Raw genomic sequence first — 16,272 nt, 5'->3', positions numbered from 1 at the left:
TCATTACAAATTCAGTGAAACTGGAAGTGGCCAGCCTCTGTGGTGTGGGGCTAAAGGATGGGAAAGTTTTCCCTCTCTTAATTGAGGGGAGAAACTGGTGACAGAAGCACAGCTGGGGTCTGCCTGGGCTCCAGTACAGCAACACCTTCAGGAGGACACACTGCAGCACATTTTAGTTTAAATGTGTGCAAAGCCTGAGGAAAACCTAACCCTGAGCATGTGCACTAGGCTGTTTGCATTGGATCTCTACTTCTATGAGTGTGGTTGTTCTTCAGCAAGCAGCAGATTTATAGCCGTTCCTTACCGGAATTTTCCAGGGCTTGGCTTGCTGTTCAGGCTGACTGCTGGTACAACCAGAGGAACCTTTAATGTGGAGTGTGAAAACCTGCAGCAAAAATCCGTGGGTACTGCCCACGTGGGAGATGAACTCCCATACCAGGGAAAGTTTTCTCGCAGTGTAGACAGAGGGGTGAGCTACTGCCCTCTTTGGGCACCCAGAGGTGTTGTACCAAAGCTTACAGTGACATCTGGCCATGTCAGTGGTTGAGCTGCCTCTGACTGGGTATTCACAGCATATAGCTGCACCAGACTCCTGGGAAAACTGCTTGAACCTCTGAAAGCTGCATAATATTCCTGTCCTGGCTATATTCTGGAAAGGCTCACAATAAACCTAGTGAGGTTTTTTTAAAAGAAATTTAAATATCAACCTAAAAAAATATCCACTGTGCTTCACCATCTCCCTTATTTCACAGTTAAAAGCAATGACAAAAATTTCCCTGAGACTAAAGAGGAGACAACAGATAATGAATAAAGGAAAATCTAGTGGGGGAGGCAAATCTTAGGTGATGGTGGCAATCACAAATCACATCTTCTATATTTCTTCAAAGAAATCAGTCCCTGCAACTGATTTATACTTGCAGAAGATGTGAATACCTCAACTACACAGATATTTCATATTAAGCCCTTTTTAGATTCAACAGAGAAAACAAGAGCATTAAGAACTGCATCCATACAGACTGTATGGACCTGTAGGGTTTAATGCCTGTATTTAAGATCTGCTTACTGGAATATAAATAAATCTAAAACTGTAGACCTGGATTTTCATTGCCAACCAACACTGTGATATATTTTAAACTGCTAATTATTATTACAGATCTTTGCAATATATCTGCCTAAGGAAGAAGAGGGAGGAATGTCTGGTGTCAAAACCACAGCTCCTTAATTTTGTCCATTGCAAAATGAACAAACACAAAATACAATCCTTTCAAACATATTTTTCAAGCTGTTTCACAGTCATTCACCAGGAGCTGGAAAAAGAGGAATCCACAAGACTACTGCACCACTTAGGACATCCCATCAACAGCAGACTGGTTAACCTAGTAAGTCTTCCAGCTCAAAATACATTCTTGCTCCACCATCAAATATGCCGTGGCATAACCCTTGCTGTATTTCTGCTCCTTAAAGGCCATGACTCAGTATTCCAGCTCCATGAGCAGTGAGCATGCACAAAGACATTCAGTCTCTTGTAATCTTGCTGGGATAACAAGACTAGCGGCTCAAAAACCTCTCACCAACTGCCTTTAAATCAGGTCCTGCTCTGGGAAGGAGACACCTGCCTTGGCTTTTGAGCCTCTGCTGCTCTATTCTTCTCCAGTTCCTCTGCCTTTCTCCGCTCCTCTTTTAATTCCTTGTATCTCCATTTGGGAATCTGCAGATAGGGGTCGTCCTTTGCACTGCTCCTCCTTCTCGCCTTTTCTGGCTGGAAGGTAGGTGGAGGTGCCTTGCTTACACGGACTTTGGGGATGACAAATCCCGGCCGGACACTGCTCCGTCGAAGTAGGTGGAGTGGCAGGAGGCTTGCTTTCCTCGTAGCTACTGTGCTTACTTGGGACATTGCAATGCTGATGGGCTGAAGGCTAGCTCGACGCTCCTTCTTCTTGGGGATCACTGTGACTTTGGAGTTCTGAAAGAGCTTCTCATAGTTGTTAACGTGATCTTTGTCTTGAGATCGGATTTCCTCTGCTCTCTGCTTCCTAAGGATTTCCTGCACAGCCAGTCTGCGTTTCCCCACACAAGGTGGGCTGCCTGGGCACACAGTCCGGCATGCCAGAGTGATGAAGGGACTTCCCAAGCTTGTTGTCACCTTCACCATGTGATCAAGGACCCCATCCTCTTCTGGGCCATAGAAAGACCGGAATGAGACAGCTGCTCTTACGCACTCAGAAATCTTCTGCAAACAGCTTTTTGTCTCTGCAGCCTTCGCAAGAAGTTCCTTCATTTTTGGCCATTCTGGTTTATATTGATCAGAAAACTGTTCTGGGCATGGTCTGTCCATCAGCTTCTGCATGATGAAGGCAGATTCTGATCTTCCTGTGAAACAAGCCCATTCCCATGAAGTCAGTCCACGGCTTGGGTCAGTTGCATGAACATTTGCCCCTCAAAAGAAAAAGAAAAACAATTAGTGTTAATTAATTAAACCACCCACATTCCTGCTGCTGTGATCAGAGGTGAGTCAGGCAGATCCCTGCAAGAAAATGTCACATAAAATGCACAATAATATTTGTGTCAAAATGAACATGCAATTAGGATAGATCCAGTTCTTGATTTTATGAACTCCTTATTTCCTTAAAACAAGGTAAAAGACATTAAGACTGCATATATGAAATTCTCTTAAAATTACAAATAATGAAATAATTTAATAATTTAATAATAATTTAGTCTTGACTGCCATTTTAATATCCATTCACTTGAGCTCACAAAAAAAGAGTTACAGATAGGGAAAGAAAAAATTCTCCACACAGAAATCTTTCCCCATATAGAATAGTGGACTTCGTACTGGTCACTTCCACTTGGAAGAAAGGTCTTAGGTTAATGATCACAAGTTCCATGAAAATATCCACTCACTGCTCACTAGGACTAAAAACAGCAAATAAAATGTAAAAAATGTAATTAATTTCTTAAAAAGCATTAAAAATGGCGGCGGGGGGAAGAAAGTAAAAAAAGGGGAAATAGAAAAACAAAAAAATGTGCAATTCATGCTCTCTTATGTCTGAAAGGACTCCATAGAATTAGGAAATGTTGAGAAGATGGTAACAAGGATGATCAAATACAAGGAAAGTTTCCATAAATGTCAAAGAGTGGATAATAGGTGAGATGGACCTTCAGTCTGAGCCCGGAACAGCTATTCTCATCTACCTGAGACTACTAGCCCTAAGGAAATGAAGTAATTGTTTGCCAAAACACTCTGTTATTGCCAAGTAGACCAGCCATAAGAGGCAGCTGGGATACAGGCTACAGAGCAGAAACTTAGACATTTAAAGTTTCATGTCCTGGAAGGAAATTATTTCTAGTGGCCTATCCTCCTCCCATTCCCAGTTTATGATATTTATCTCTCCAATTCTGACATCTGTGTCCATCCCCATTCTTTTTTTTCATAAATTTCTGCATCCTTTTCCATCTTTGCATTCCTTTTGATCTCTCTATCTTCTTATTAGATCCCACACATAGGCTTTTGCCCTTGTTCTTCATGATTTTTTCGAAGGTGTTCTTCACTTTTTTTGTTTTCACTCTTCTCCTCCATGGCATTTGGACGCTTGAAGAGAGGATACAAGAGTAACAGGAGAAGCAGGAGTCCTAGTCTGCCCTATGGTATCTTTTACAACTTCTTTAGTACAGTATCCACATTCCTTGGAAACCAGAAAATTGCAGGGAAGTCCTCCCATGATATTAGGGTGGGACTGTAGGCATTTGTTAATGAGGGTAGCATGTGCCCAATCCTGCTCACAGAGAAGATGTCTGTAAAGGACACAGGAAGCTAATTCAAGGTGCACCTGTGGAGGAATTGCTGCAGAACAATGAACAGCAGCAAGAGGTTTTGGAAGCTGAAAATAGCAGGACACTGTTGCAAATACCCAGCAGACTGTAGCTGGTAAATGCTAAAGGATACAAAAGACCTGTCCAAAATCTGGCTTGATGGCACCAATTACAGAGAGTCTCAGAGACATGCCAAGTACTTGACAATTGGAACCATATCCTGTACTTCGCATCCAAGTGATCCTGGGCACACACATCTTGATGTTTTACAGTATATGGGTATGAATGTGAATGAATTAAATCAATAGGAAAATGAGGGAATACTCTCTGGTTCAGGCAGACAGGTTCTTAAACTGAAGAATTTATATTCTGCCTTTGAACTTTGATCTCAGAGGGAGCTTTGCATGTTCCAGTCTGAAGACTGTTCAGCAGATCTATACCACATTCCCTGGGACAGGCATGGGAACTTTGCCCACCTGCCTTCAACATACTGAGCTCTGCAAAATTCAGTCATGGTGTACTCATATCTCTGGCCCTGCAGATATTTTCTGGATTTCTTGAAAGGGTTTAAAACTGGGATACAAAAAAACGTTTGATTTATTGAAGAGCTTCTTTACCAGATGAAGGACCATTTTCAAACAACCAACACAAAACTGACCTACACAGATCCTGTCACAAAAATGACAGTCTGTTCCATTGCTTTGCAAGAAGGAGAGGTACAGAGACCTGAGAAAAAGACCAGAGAACATCATGATAATTTTTTTTTCAGGGTAGATTACCTTGGAGATAGCATTTAAAACTAGAGTAAAAAGGACTTGACAAGAGGAAGGACAAACCAGTTTGTGGTGGGTTCAGTACAACCTTTCCCACAAAGGATGTTTTGTCATTAGAGGAAAATAAAGATAAAAAGAGAGCACAAGGAAAGTAATAAAAATTTTAACTTTATTAAGTTAATTCCTAAGTCTCTGAGAAAATCCCTAAAGAGAGGATGTAGAAAGAGACACCCTAAGCAAAATTGCTGATCACAGTTTAAGTGTAAGTTAAGTGAAATTTGCAGAAAGGACCACTCAGAGAGAGAGCACCAGGGTACTGCAGGGACTCAAGCATGGGCCCTGGATTGGAAGGCAGAAAGGAGCCAAAGAAGAGGAAGAGTCAATCAAATCAAGAGTTCACAAGCTGTGGATTTGAAGAAAGGATTACAAGATCTCAGAGGCAGAAGAGTTTGATGAAGTTCATGACTGCAGAAATTATAAATTGGTGAGGGGAGGGAAAAAGACATACCAACACATGCCCTCTTGCTTCATTAACCTGTTTTTGAACCTCCCTATCCAAATTTCCTATGTTTGAGTCTCTTTCATCTCAGGCTAGCCTCTTTCCCTGGTCTCTTAACACTTGCCTGAGTCTGAACTCCTTCCAAAAGAGCTGACTGTGACTGTGGCAAATTATGTGGAAGTTGCTTCCTTAATGTACATGTAACAGGCAAGGAATTAATACAGGAAGAACAGCAGCTAAAGGAATTATCTTCAAATAAAAAATTTAATTCTCAGCTTGTAAACAAACAAGAGGTTTATACAGCTGTTTACCATTATCTTCAAGAAAAAGTCATTCCAGTTCTGATATGGTGCAGCTGTGAGAATTTGGAGAAGAGTAGTTCAAAAAGAAGCTGAGAAAGTGCTCACTGGAGGCTCCCCACCTTTGCTTGGGGGCTGCACTCAGCTCTGGTTCTTGTGTGGGCTATGCCTGTTCCTGGCCATGTACTGTGTTGGACTGGACCATGACCCACAGACTTCATTTCTTGTTTGACCTCAGACTTACCTTGTCTCTATGAACTTGCCCTTGTCATCATAGACTTGCCTGGCAATCACTGTAGTGCTGCCTGATCCAGGTTATTGTCACCAGCCCTGCCATGTTCCTTAAAGGAGCACTTTTGTTGATGAGACTGGTGCTGAGGCCTTGCTGCTACCCTTGGCTCACCTCCCTTTGATGTGATGACAGGTGGATCCCCAGGTGTTTTGGAAACTCTATCTCAGAAAACAATACTACAGAGTATTGAAATCTCAACCTTTCAAGAGAAATCGATGCTGACCTTGTACCTTGTATCACAAAATCTCCTCTAAGGCATGATTTACCATAGTTTTATTGATTTTCTTCGGGAGACATTCCTGAACAAACTTGAAATTCAGCAGAATGCCTTATCTGGAATATACATGAGTAGTCATGTCCCTTTGTAAATGTGATAGCAGTCTTATTGAACAAGTTGTCATTTCAGTGTAACTATAGCCTACTAGTTTTCTTTCAGGAATGCTGCACTTGCCACTTGCCTTGCTTTCCCTAGACGTTTCCCTGAAGTTCATTTTCAGCACAATTAATTTGAATACACCTGCTCCTTTACGATTGTTGAGGGTTAGGTGTTCTTTCTTTTTTTTTTTTTTTTCTGTCCTTCTGGCCTGCCCGGGGAATTTTTACCCATTATGTGCTGGGACAACCTAACTACCGGTACTTAGGGGTGCTCGACGGACAAAGAGCGGCCGGGCCCGGGGGGGGGGGGGGGGGAAGGGGGCAGAAAAGGAGGGTGGGGACAGTTTTTAGCTGGCTTTTCTTCGGCTTCGGGGAAGGACGTTCGTGTGCTGGGCCGCGGAGCTGCTGCGGTGGCGAGAAGGGAATTTCGCCATCAACCAGACGGAGCTGTGTTTCTTCTCCTTCTCCCCTCTTTGTTGGTGGCCCCTCACCCCCTGTCCTGCCGGGACGTGTGGCAGCCACCGCCGCGGAGCTGCTGATACACCTCATCCACCGGCCCAGGATCTCAGCTCATCCCTGCTGTTTCCAGCCGACTGTTCCTCGGAGCCCTGCAGGAGCACCGGGACTGACTGCCCGAGGGGTTTGTGAAAAACAAAACCTCTCCCCCATCCCATCTCAGCTGAGAGAGCTGTCCCGGGGTCCCTGGTTCTGTGTTCTTGTTATTGCTGTAGTTATTGTTTGTTTGTTTGCCTGGTTATACTAGTAAAGAACTGTTATTCCTATCCCCAGATCTCTGCCTGAAAGCCCCTTGATTTCAAATTTATAATAATTCGGAGGGAGGGGGTCTACATTCTTTCATCCCAAGGGAGGCTCCTGCTCTCCCTAGCAGACACCTGTCTTCTAGAACCAAGACAACGATATAAATATCCTGTTTTATTAAGACTTCATGTCCTTTTGAGATGCAGAACTGGCATCTTGAGTTTAAAGAGAGGGGCTGAGGAGGCTCAGGCATCTGTTACCAGTCCATTTTATGGGTGGTGTTTAAAGCCCAGTCTCCAGACCCAGGGCCACTCCGACAACATTACTAAAACAGCACCGAGACTAGACTGGAAATTACAGCAGGGCATGACACAGGAGCAACAACCAGAATATCTAGCTTGCTCTCCTAATAAGCACTGGCAGCGGTGCGGTGCTGGCAGCACAGCAGCCTGTGACAAACTGCCGATGGGAGACCGGGTCCCCCTTCACCTGCTCTGCTCTCACGAAAAGCAAATTCACATGTTCCAAAGACTCCCTCTGAAAGAGCAGCACTATGGCCAAGTGTCTCAGAGTGCCTTAATCATGTAGTGATTGACCTTGGCCCTCTCCACAAACTCAAATTTCAGGGGGAGCAGTCACTTTGGCAATCCAGCTCCAACCATCTGTCACACATTGCTGTTACCTCTTTCCTCATCTCATCATGACTGTGTTGAATCCATGCTAAGGCAGCCAGGAAGGCAAGTTATTCTGCTTTGCTGACCTCCTGCATTGCCATAAGTAGCCGGCCATCAGCAGAGGTCTTTTCCAGGCCACTGAACAGATACTGGGTTTAAAAACCTCCTGGCTGTAACTCTTTTCTAAATACATATAACTGCTTTGTAGCTATGCAAGTAGACCCGCAGCTGATTATGGGTGTTTCTCTTCTATGTTGACATACATTTTTACATTTTAATATCAAATTTTGCTGCTTTATTTGTGAAATTGATTTTTTCACCAAATCATTTAATAACTCCTTTTACCTTTTTCAGCTCACTAGTACTTCATTGTCAGCATCCACTCAGTGTCCCTTAAGTCCCAAACTACTTCTAAATTAATTCTGAATGAGCATTTCCTTCCTTCCCTCCCTCCATTTCACCAGATTGTGCAGTGCTAAAAAATACTCAGATATTAAAATGGGTGCAGGCAATTTACTACACTTCCTTTATGGCCCCTATTTTGAGCTGAAAATGTGAGGATCTGCAAGTACACACTGAAACTGCAGTTTAGAAAATCAAAATTATATTAACTCATCAGATCTTTAGTTGGTGGATGATCTTTGGTATCCTCACTATTTCTGATGCAGAAACAGGTCGATAAAACTTTCTGTAGGCAAACTTAAGATGGAGGCTTAAAAAGTAATTTTCTGGCTATCTAAAGGTTTGTTCTTTCCAATATTTTGTTTTCTTATGAATCATGGAAACAAGAAATAGCTATTCAGATGCCTGAGGCAGCAACCACAGCAGTGAACTTTGATGATGATACTTTTAGTATAAGAATCAGAATAACAAATACTGAGTTATTTAAATAGCTGAAAGGTTGTGAAACAGCTTCTAGTGACCCAAACAGAAAGAGCAAGCTTCTCTCAGATCTCTAGTGATAATAATAGGTCACGATACCATAAGGCTAATTTGATAAGTCAGAAAATCATAGGATTGAAGTTTCATTTTAAGTGACGATTTATAATATTCACTGGAAAATTTTGGAATAGCATCTGCATCTGAAGTACGTATGAGTCTAGAAGGTGCATCTGTTTCTAGCAGTGTTTAAGCTCCCACAGTAGTTTCATAACTTTTTGTCATAAAAATTTAAAATGTGTGATCCAATTCCTAATCCTTTGTTCCAGAGTAAGAGGCTACAGAACTTAGCAGAAAATAATACATCAGTTACCACATTATGTTTTCTGTGCCCTATCTATGTCTAGAAACTGGATATTATGAAATGAAGGATAGTAATATCACTATGCTTGATAAAATCATGCAACTTAAAATATTCTGATTATGAGGGATTACACTCTTGTGACAGCAAAATCACTGCAATGGACTCCTTATTCAAGATATCTCTCAATGAAATGGACCTGTAGGACTCTTGATCTAGCTAATAACAATATTCACACACCATTTGTTATTATTTTCACAATATTTAATTTGTGTTATATATTTGCTGATGAAAAAACATGAATATATACTAATATAACCTAGTTATTTAATTATTTTCTAACATTTTAAATACCAAACACTTAATATAAAAAACCCATACAATATTGTGGCTGAAAAATGCTGTATGTTAGGACTGCTCTTGTAGAGGCTGTTGCCCCTCAAGGGGCCTTCTGAGTCTCCTCTCCAGGACCCCCTTCACCTTGCAATGCAATACAGCTGGAAATTCAACAGCACACAAGAGACAAGAGCAAGAAATATAATTCCTGTTCTCAGATGTCAAGAGAGACAGGTGGGCAGAGAGAGATCTGTTCACTCCCTGCGTCACAGCTCCCTCCTCGCAGCAGACACAGACCTGATGGTGCCCAGTTGCTCATAAACCTGGAAACCAAACTCAGAGCTGTAGAGGCATTAACAAAAAAAATAAGTCACCAAATTTCCCACCAGTGGCCCCTACACCCAACTCTCCTGCCAGGAGCTGGAGCCCCCAAAGCTTTTTAGTCCCCACCACAGTTCAAGGCAGAAATGGAGGTCTGGCTGTGGTCTCACCCTCACACTGTCACACACAGAAAAGGCAGCAAGCAACCTGCATGTCTTTCCCACCTGTGTCATGGATTTCATTAACTCCCCTTCTACAAATTTTGATGATCCTGCTCCCCAGACTATCTTGGAGACAATCAGTCTCACCCTCAGAGCTCTAGGAGAGCTCATGGGTAAGTTTGTACAAACATACTGAATGCTCCTACAGCACATGCCTTCACTGCCTTCACTGTGGCTTATTTAAAAGCTGCACCCACTTCCAGGGAAGGCTGTACCACAGTTCTCAGAGCAAACATCCCAAGAGCCAGTTTTTTTCTTGGTAGTTGTTAGATGGTGGCAAAGAAGAAGAAAAGTACTTTGCATACCTGCCATCATCAAGGCTTTCACACATTCTGTTCGACCCTGCATTGCAGATTTCATCAGTGCTGTGAATCCAAATGCATTCCTCTTCTCAATATCAAGCCCAGGAAAATAGTTCAACAAATAGTTTGTAATGGTTATGTGCCCTTTAAAGAAACAAAAAAGCAGAGAAAATATGTCACACAATTCAGGTGCTGTCTCAGGGATAAACCAAAAATTTACTCCTGCGGGTCTATCTAATAACTGGAAAATGCAGATAGTTAAGTAAGATCTCTTTTCTTTGTGTCCTCTTCCACTCATTGCAGTCATCAGCCATAGGGTTAAGGGTCTGACTTGTGACCAGAATATTGGGATAGGAGGTAGAAAATCTGGGTTCCCATCTCTCGAATTTCTCTCCTTTCTGAAAAGGCAGTTTAAGGTAAGGGAATAACTGAAGATCAGAAATAGTCACTCTGAGGATGGGCCTCAGAAACTGGGGCCTCAGTTTCTTTACCCAGTGAGTAGCACTGCAGAGGGAATCTCTACAACTTATGGAAGGAAGGCCCACCACAGGGGCAACTGATTGCAAAGGTTCATCTTTTTCCCTCCGCTGGTAAATTTGAGCCTTACAATCATGGTGCTTCATTAAAAAGTGATGACTGCACATAGTCATTCCAGACAATAATGCTATCAAACCATGCCAGATCTGATACAAGAGAAAGCAATATTTTGTGTAGGATCTCACATTTTTATTTTTCCATCTGATAGTGTAAAGCCACTTCTCTACTCTCCTGCAGTTGAAAAGTCAGATTGATGTTCAGTTTTGGTAGTAAAATTATTTAAGTTCTGCTTCAAAAAGCAACTGTTGTTGCCATTCATGTGCCTTGTATGTCAGGATAACTGGTGTCTACAAGGCTATACTGAGGAGCTAAACACATCTCTGGCTAAATGGTTGGAAGACCAATTAAGACATCAAATCTTTATAATTGGACTATCAGATGAATAGCTAGTGCCATTATGACTCAATCAAAACAGTTTTCCCTTCACTTGTCAATCATTTTATGATGCTTTGATGCTCTGTAAAATAATGCCATCTGTCAGGTAGCTGCAACAATCACAATTTAATTAGTAGGAGCTGTAAAAATATTCTCTCATCTCGCTCTGCAGACCAGATGACTATTCTGTAATGCATGTCATTCAAATGCATCTAGAAATGTTACTGAAGCAGATTATAATTCATACAGGACAGTTATAAAAGTCTATAGCATCACATCTGGTGTGGATTTCATCGGCAGTCACTTTGTACCAACACAGTCCTCCATTCACTTTGAAAACCAAGTTAAGAAAGTCTTTACCAATTAATTTGTGTTGCAGGTGTTACTTTTTCTCTCCTATAAATTTTTTGACTTTTTTACCTTTCTGCATAACCAGAGACTCTCATAAAATCTGAGCAGATGTAAAGATAATGTGTATCAGATGAGCAACTCCACAGCCAGAGAAAACCAAATAAAAAGTCCCCTGTATGTTGTGCAGTCCAATGAGAATGAAATATAAAGATTCAGCAAACCACAAGCTGAACAAAGCAAAAGTGAACTGGGTTCAGGGCAGGATCAAGTGACCTGGTCCTGCTTACTCAATACAGGGGTTTCAGCTTTACTGATTCTATGGCATAAAATCAAATCCTGGCAATGAATCAGTTGCTACTGGGAGAATCTTTGTGCCCAAATTGTTTTGCAAGACATGCTCTGCTTCAGTGATGTAGAACATGTGTCTTCATGAAGGTTTTGGAGCAGCTGAAATCCTGCTTTTTGACCACAAAACCAGGGACAAACTGAAACAAGTAGAAATAATAAGATGGAAGATTTTTCAGCAATTATTACATCACTAAAGATGTTCTACACTTTGCCAAAAGTATAATTACAGTAAGAGGTGCTTTGCAAATCTGGGGTGATCCTAAGAATTAATCCTGAAAGACCTTGCTTAACCGAAACTCTGCAGGGGACTAGAAATGGCCTCAAATGAGACAGAAAAAAAAAATACAAGCAGTAAAATAAGAAAAAAAATTAAGAAGTTTGTGATTCCCAGACATTTTGTGTCTCAGGGATTCCTGAGAACCACTTCAGTTTTAATCTGGAGGATCTTCTGTCCTCTGATGTTTGCTTCAGATTTCCAATTCAAACAGATATCAAATTCAAAGCAAAACTCAGAGCTGCCAAGTTTTAGTTCAAACCCTGTCATATGCTTTTGATTTAATGCCATGAAGTTTGCTTTGGTTCTCCTGTGTCTGAGTGAACAATCAGCCTTTACCTAAATTGTAAACTGGGTGAACCTCATGTGATGTAAAGTCTGCTATGAAAGCCATATGCAGCTCTAAAATAAATGAGCCTGGGCTCAGCCTGTTTGATGACACTGAATTCAAAGCATGCTCTTGCTGATTGTAAGCCAGATCTACTTCCTACCAGAACTGGTGCACTAAGGGTTGACTTCTTCTCCATGCGAGCCATATTTAGAGATCAGCACAGATGTCCGTAATAGCTTAATTCACTTAATTGCTGCCACAAAGGAAAAATCTATAATGATGACAATATTGCCTAATAATCTGTGTAATACAGGCACAAGGATAAGCTACATAGTAAAGAAGACTCTTTGTCAAATAACATTTCACTCCTGAATTGTACCTGCAAAACACTTGTGTTTGGCCTGCAGGTAGTGAATGCTTTCTCACAGATGGATGGAACCAAGGACACCCAGAAGGCTTTATCCTCTGAGTGTTTTAGGTGTTTGTGTTCTCATGTCTTTCTTAATAAACAGAAACTGGGATAACTTACAATTTTGTGTTCCCAGCTCTACAGTCTTGCCCCAAGTTGGTGGCTGTAACATAAAATATCTATACTTTGTAAGCAAATACAACTCCCTCTTAAGACCAGTGCATACCAATTACTATACACTGATGTAGCTACATCCCTATCAGCAGCAGAACTGAGAAAAAAAAAGTAATTTTCCTTCTTTTTCTTTTTTTAATCACTCTCCTTCGTCCTTTTCTTTCCACTTCTTATTTAAATAGCTTGTTTGTATCAATCTCCTATTTTTTCTGCGTTGTCCTTGTAATGATGTTTAATGATTTTCTTTTGGCTTCAATAGCATCATGACACATTTCTGGGCACCACCTGCTGCAGACTGTGATCCATTTACAATTCTGGAAGGCAAGCTCTCTTTGAAAAGGGATATAAGAAATAGGAAATATTGAGAAAGCAGGTGAACAGACAAATTTTCAATTGTGAAATTTACACACAAAGCAGAGGACTTTGTGGTTATTTTTCTATACTAATAAGCTTGTTAAGACAGTACTGCTTTCCACTGATCCTTTCAATCTGTCTTTCTCTGGTCAGCCCATGCAGAAAACTTCAGCCTTAGCTACTTTTGTTGGAGGATGAGAACCTCAAATTATCAAAAGGAATACAAAGCAATACAACTGAATTCACTCATGTTCTGAGACTCTAATTTAATCCCATTTAATTCAAGCTGATGCTCATATTTGAGCATCATGTCTGGGCAGTTGTGAAATGGCATAGACAAGTATGGATTTTACACTCTTCTGCACAAGTGAAGAGACCTCTCTGTCATCTCTTTTGGTATGTATACCTCATAATATAGATGCACACTCTGAAACACACAGGACAATTCCTCAGGACCACACCTTTTTTTCCCATATAGCTCCTCTTTGGGGTCTGGTCATAAATGATGGCCCACCTGGTAGTGGATAATAACAAAAATGGCAGCACTCTGGAATCTTCAAATACCACCTTAAAAATACCTGAAATAATGTGAAATAATGTGAAGAAAACCCATAGTTTTGGTATAAATAACCAAAGATCTGAAGTGATCTCAGAATAATTTATTTTGCAAAAATGTGATTACTTGTCACAGCCTAAAATTAAGACCTCCCCCAAAAAATAAATTCTCCACTAAAGGCAAGCTTGCATAAGCTTTTCTTTCAGGTCTTTATAATACACTGCTCAGTGTTACTACTTAACATCCAGCAATAATTAAGCAGCATCTCTTGCACTGTAACTCCTCTGGTTGCAATGTTAGCCTCACAGTAATCTCTATTAACACTGCAGCAGTATCTTGTAGTAATTAATTAAATAACTGGTGTAAACATTGTAGCTCAGGATTAGCACAGGCAGGGGAAAACATCCAAGTTGTTGGGGTTTTGTATAAACTTCTGTTGATTACAGTAATTTCCATTTTCTTTTGGGATCAATAGCAAGTACTGGCAGCGACAATCAAGTCAATGTCAGCCCACTGGATTAATTCTGAGCTCATTATCGTAAATTATAAAGGTCAAGAAGGAGGCAGTGTTAAACCTTTTTTTTAGTTCAAATTTACATTAAGGCAGATAAATAGAAGTAGATTAGTGTTTTGGAGACTTTTCCACCTTCTTTGGAAAGCTACTGTACTCATGACATTGCTATGAATGTGATCACAGTTTTTACTTCCAGTATTCAAGACCCATCTTGCAGGACCTTTCCCAGAGTTCACTTTTTGATGCAACTCAAAGCAAGGTTAGGAACTACCTGGAAATGTCCAGTGGCACTAAATTGACATGGAATCCAAACTGCTCCAATCTTTAGAATGGCTTGAATGATATTCCCTGGTGGAAATTTGTTCCCCTCAGGCAGCCAGTGCTCAGGGGTAAGGACTATGTCCCATGAACTCTACAAACATCACAGACTCTTCACCAGCCAGCAGATATGATAAAGACCAGCTATGCATTTCCTTGTAAAGTGACTGACTGCCTTTGCAGAGTGTGCTTGAAGGATGCAAAGGAAACTGGGGATGCAGAGCTAGACAGCCCCTGGAACAGCTTTTAGATTACAAAGTGTTGGCATCCTTCCTTGGAGAATTTTTTCCTGATTTACATGCTTTAGCACTTTATTAATACTTGTTTGAGAAAACTAAGGCTTCCCTTAAAGATTAAAGCCCTACAGTTTTAACAGAAATAATTAAAGGATTGTTTTCTAACTGAACACTGGAAATAAGGAGCTCTCCTGAGAGTTTCTCTTACATCTATGTAATCTGTTACACTCATTCACTGAATATTACCATGCTGGGTGGGATAAAAGAAAACCTTGTGCTAAAACCTGCTCTCACTCCAGCCTTCATCAGAATTAACATGGTTGATGTAGATATCAACTGTTACAAAAGGATCATTGGCAAATACTAAATCCTGCTGAGTTTTTTTTGCTTTTTAAGTATGATATGGATGAAAACTGTTTTAGCAGCTAAGGTATTTCTTAATGATGATATGTTTCCCACAGTCATCAATTACTAGAGACTCTCTGGGGTAGGTACAGCAAGCATGGGAGAAAAGCACTAATGCAGCATATTACACAACCACAGTGTTCAATTGTTGCTGCCAGAGCAAACATTGGAAAATCAGCTTAAAGGAACAAAACACTATAATACTGCACACTTGGGATGAGCTTTTCTTTATTTTTAAGTTAAAATAATTAATGGTATCTACTAAAAATGTATAGCTTTTGCTGCCCTAATCTACTGGATAAATACTACTGTAGATTAATTAGTTCAAAGAAAAACATAACAAACCTGATTGAGAGTGGGCTTGGCCAGAATTATTTTACACAGAATAATTTCTTTCAGGGATTTGAAAAAAAATCCTAAAAAAATGTAACCTAAACACACACTCCTCCCAAGACCCTGCATGTAAGAGGTGATACAAAGACCCTTACCCGCCTGTGCAGCTGTAATTAGAGCTGTGTTCCCTTCGTTGTCCTGCCAGTTCACATCAAGGTGAGGGCATTGTGCTAAGGCTATTACAATATCCACATAACCTTGGTAACAGGCAATGATAAGACCATTCTGTAAGGTAAAATATAAAATGAGAGTTAGGTTTGACAGACTGAGAAAAAAATCACTAAAGAAGCTTACTAGACAGATTTTTCTTTTTTTTTACCCCCCCAGAAAAAAGAACTGAAAAGGTACCAGCATAACTAGTGATCAGCTCCAGGCACAATGTTCAGATCCAAAACTGTTCTTTTTATCTCCACCCTTTGGCAAGTAATGTTTGATATTCCTCTGAAATACCTATGAGAGTAGGTATTACATTATGCTACATGCAAAGTAACTGTTTCCAAATGGCTTATGCTTATATGGCTATATACTATACACTCAAATGAGAATAAATCTGATTTTATTATCTAATAAAATGAACCCAGCAGGTAAAATGAACTGGACCTGCTCTGAATATTAATTCTCTAAAAAACAACTACTTGTTCTGTGAAAGGGAAGTGGTAGGAAGTTGTGTTCATACTGCCTCTTGCTATCTTTAAATAATTCAAATTTCCCATTAGAACTATGTCTCTGTTTT

General features: G+C 40.6%; 1 protein-coding gene across 1 annotated transcript in view; it reads right to left on the bottom strand.

The window, feature by feature from the left end:
• Window positions 1-52: 52 nt before the first annotated feature.
• Window positions 53-16,272, bottom strand: part of ANKRD33B (ankyrin repeat domain 33B) — a 54,450-nt gene continuing 38,230 nt past the window's right edge. The window contains exons 2-4 of the mRNA XM_014260358.2: window positions 15,635-15,764; window positions 9,908-10,048; window positions 53-2,436 (exon numbers count right to left, since the gene is read on the bottom strand). Coding sequence (XP_014115833.1) covers window positions 1,586-2,436; window positions 9,908-10,048; window positions 15,635-15,764 — 1,122 coding nt within the window. The 3' untranslated portion in view covers window positions 53-1,585. The remainder of the gene's footprint in view (window positions 2,437-9,907; window positions 10,049-15,634; window positions 15,765-16,272) is intronic.

The sequence above is a fragment of the Pseudopodoces humilis genome, chromosome 1 (assembly GCF_049639895.1).
Source record: "Pseudopodoces humilis isolate 2021_Gansu_Grassland_sample_001 chromosome 1, ASM4963989v1, whole genome shotgun sequence".
NCBI lineage: Eukaryota > Metazoa > Chordata > Aves > Passeriformes > Paridae > Pseudopodoces > Pseudopodoces humilis.
This window is presented reverse-complemented; position numbering and strand designations above follow the sequence as displayed.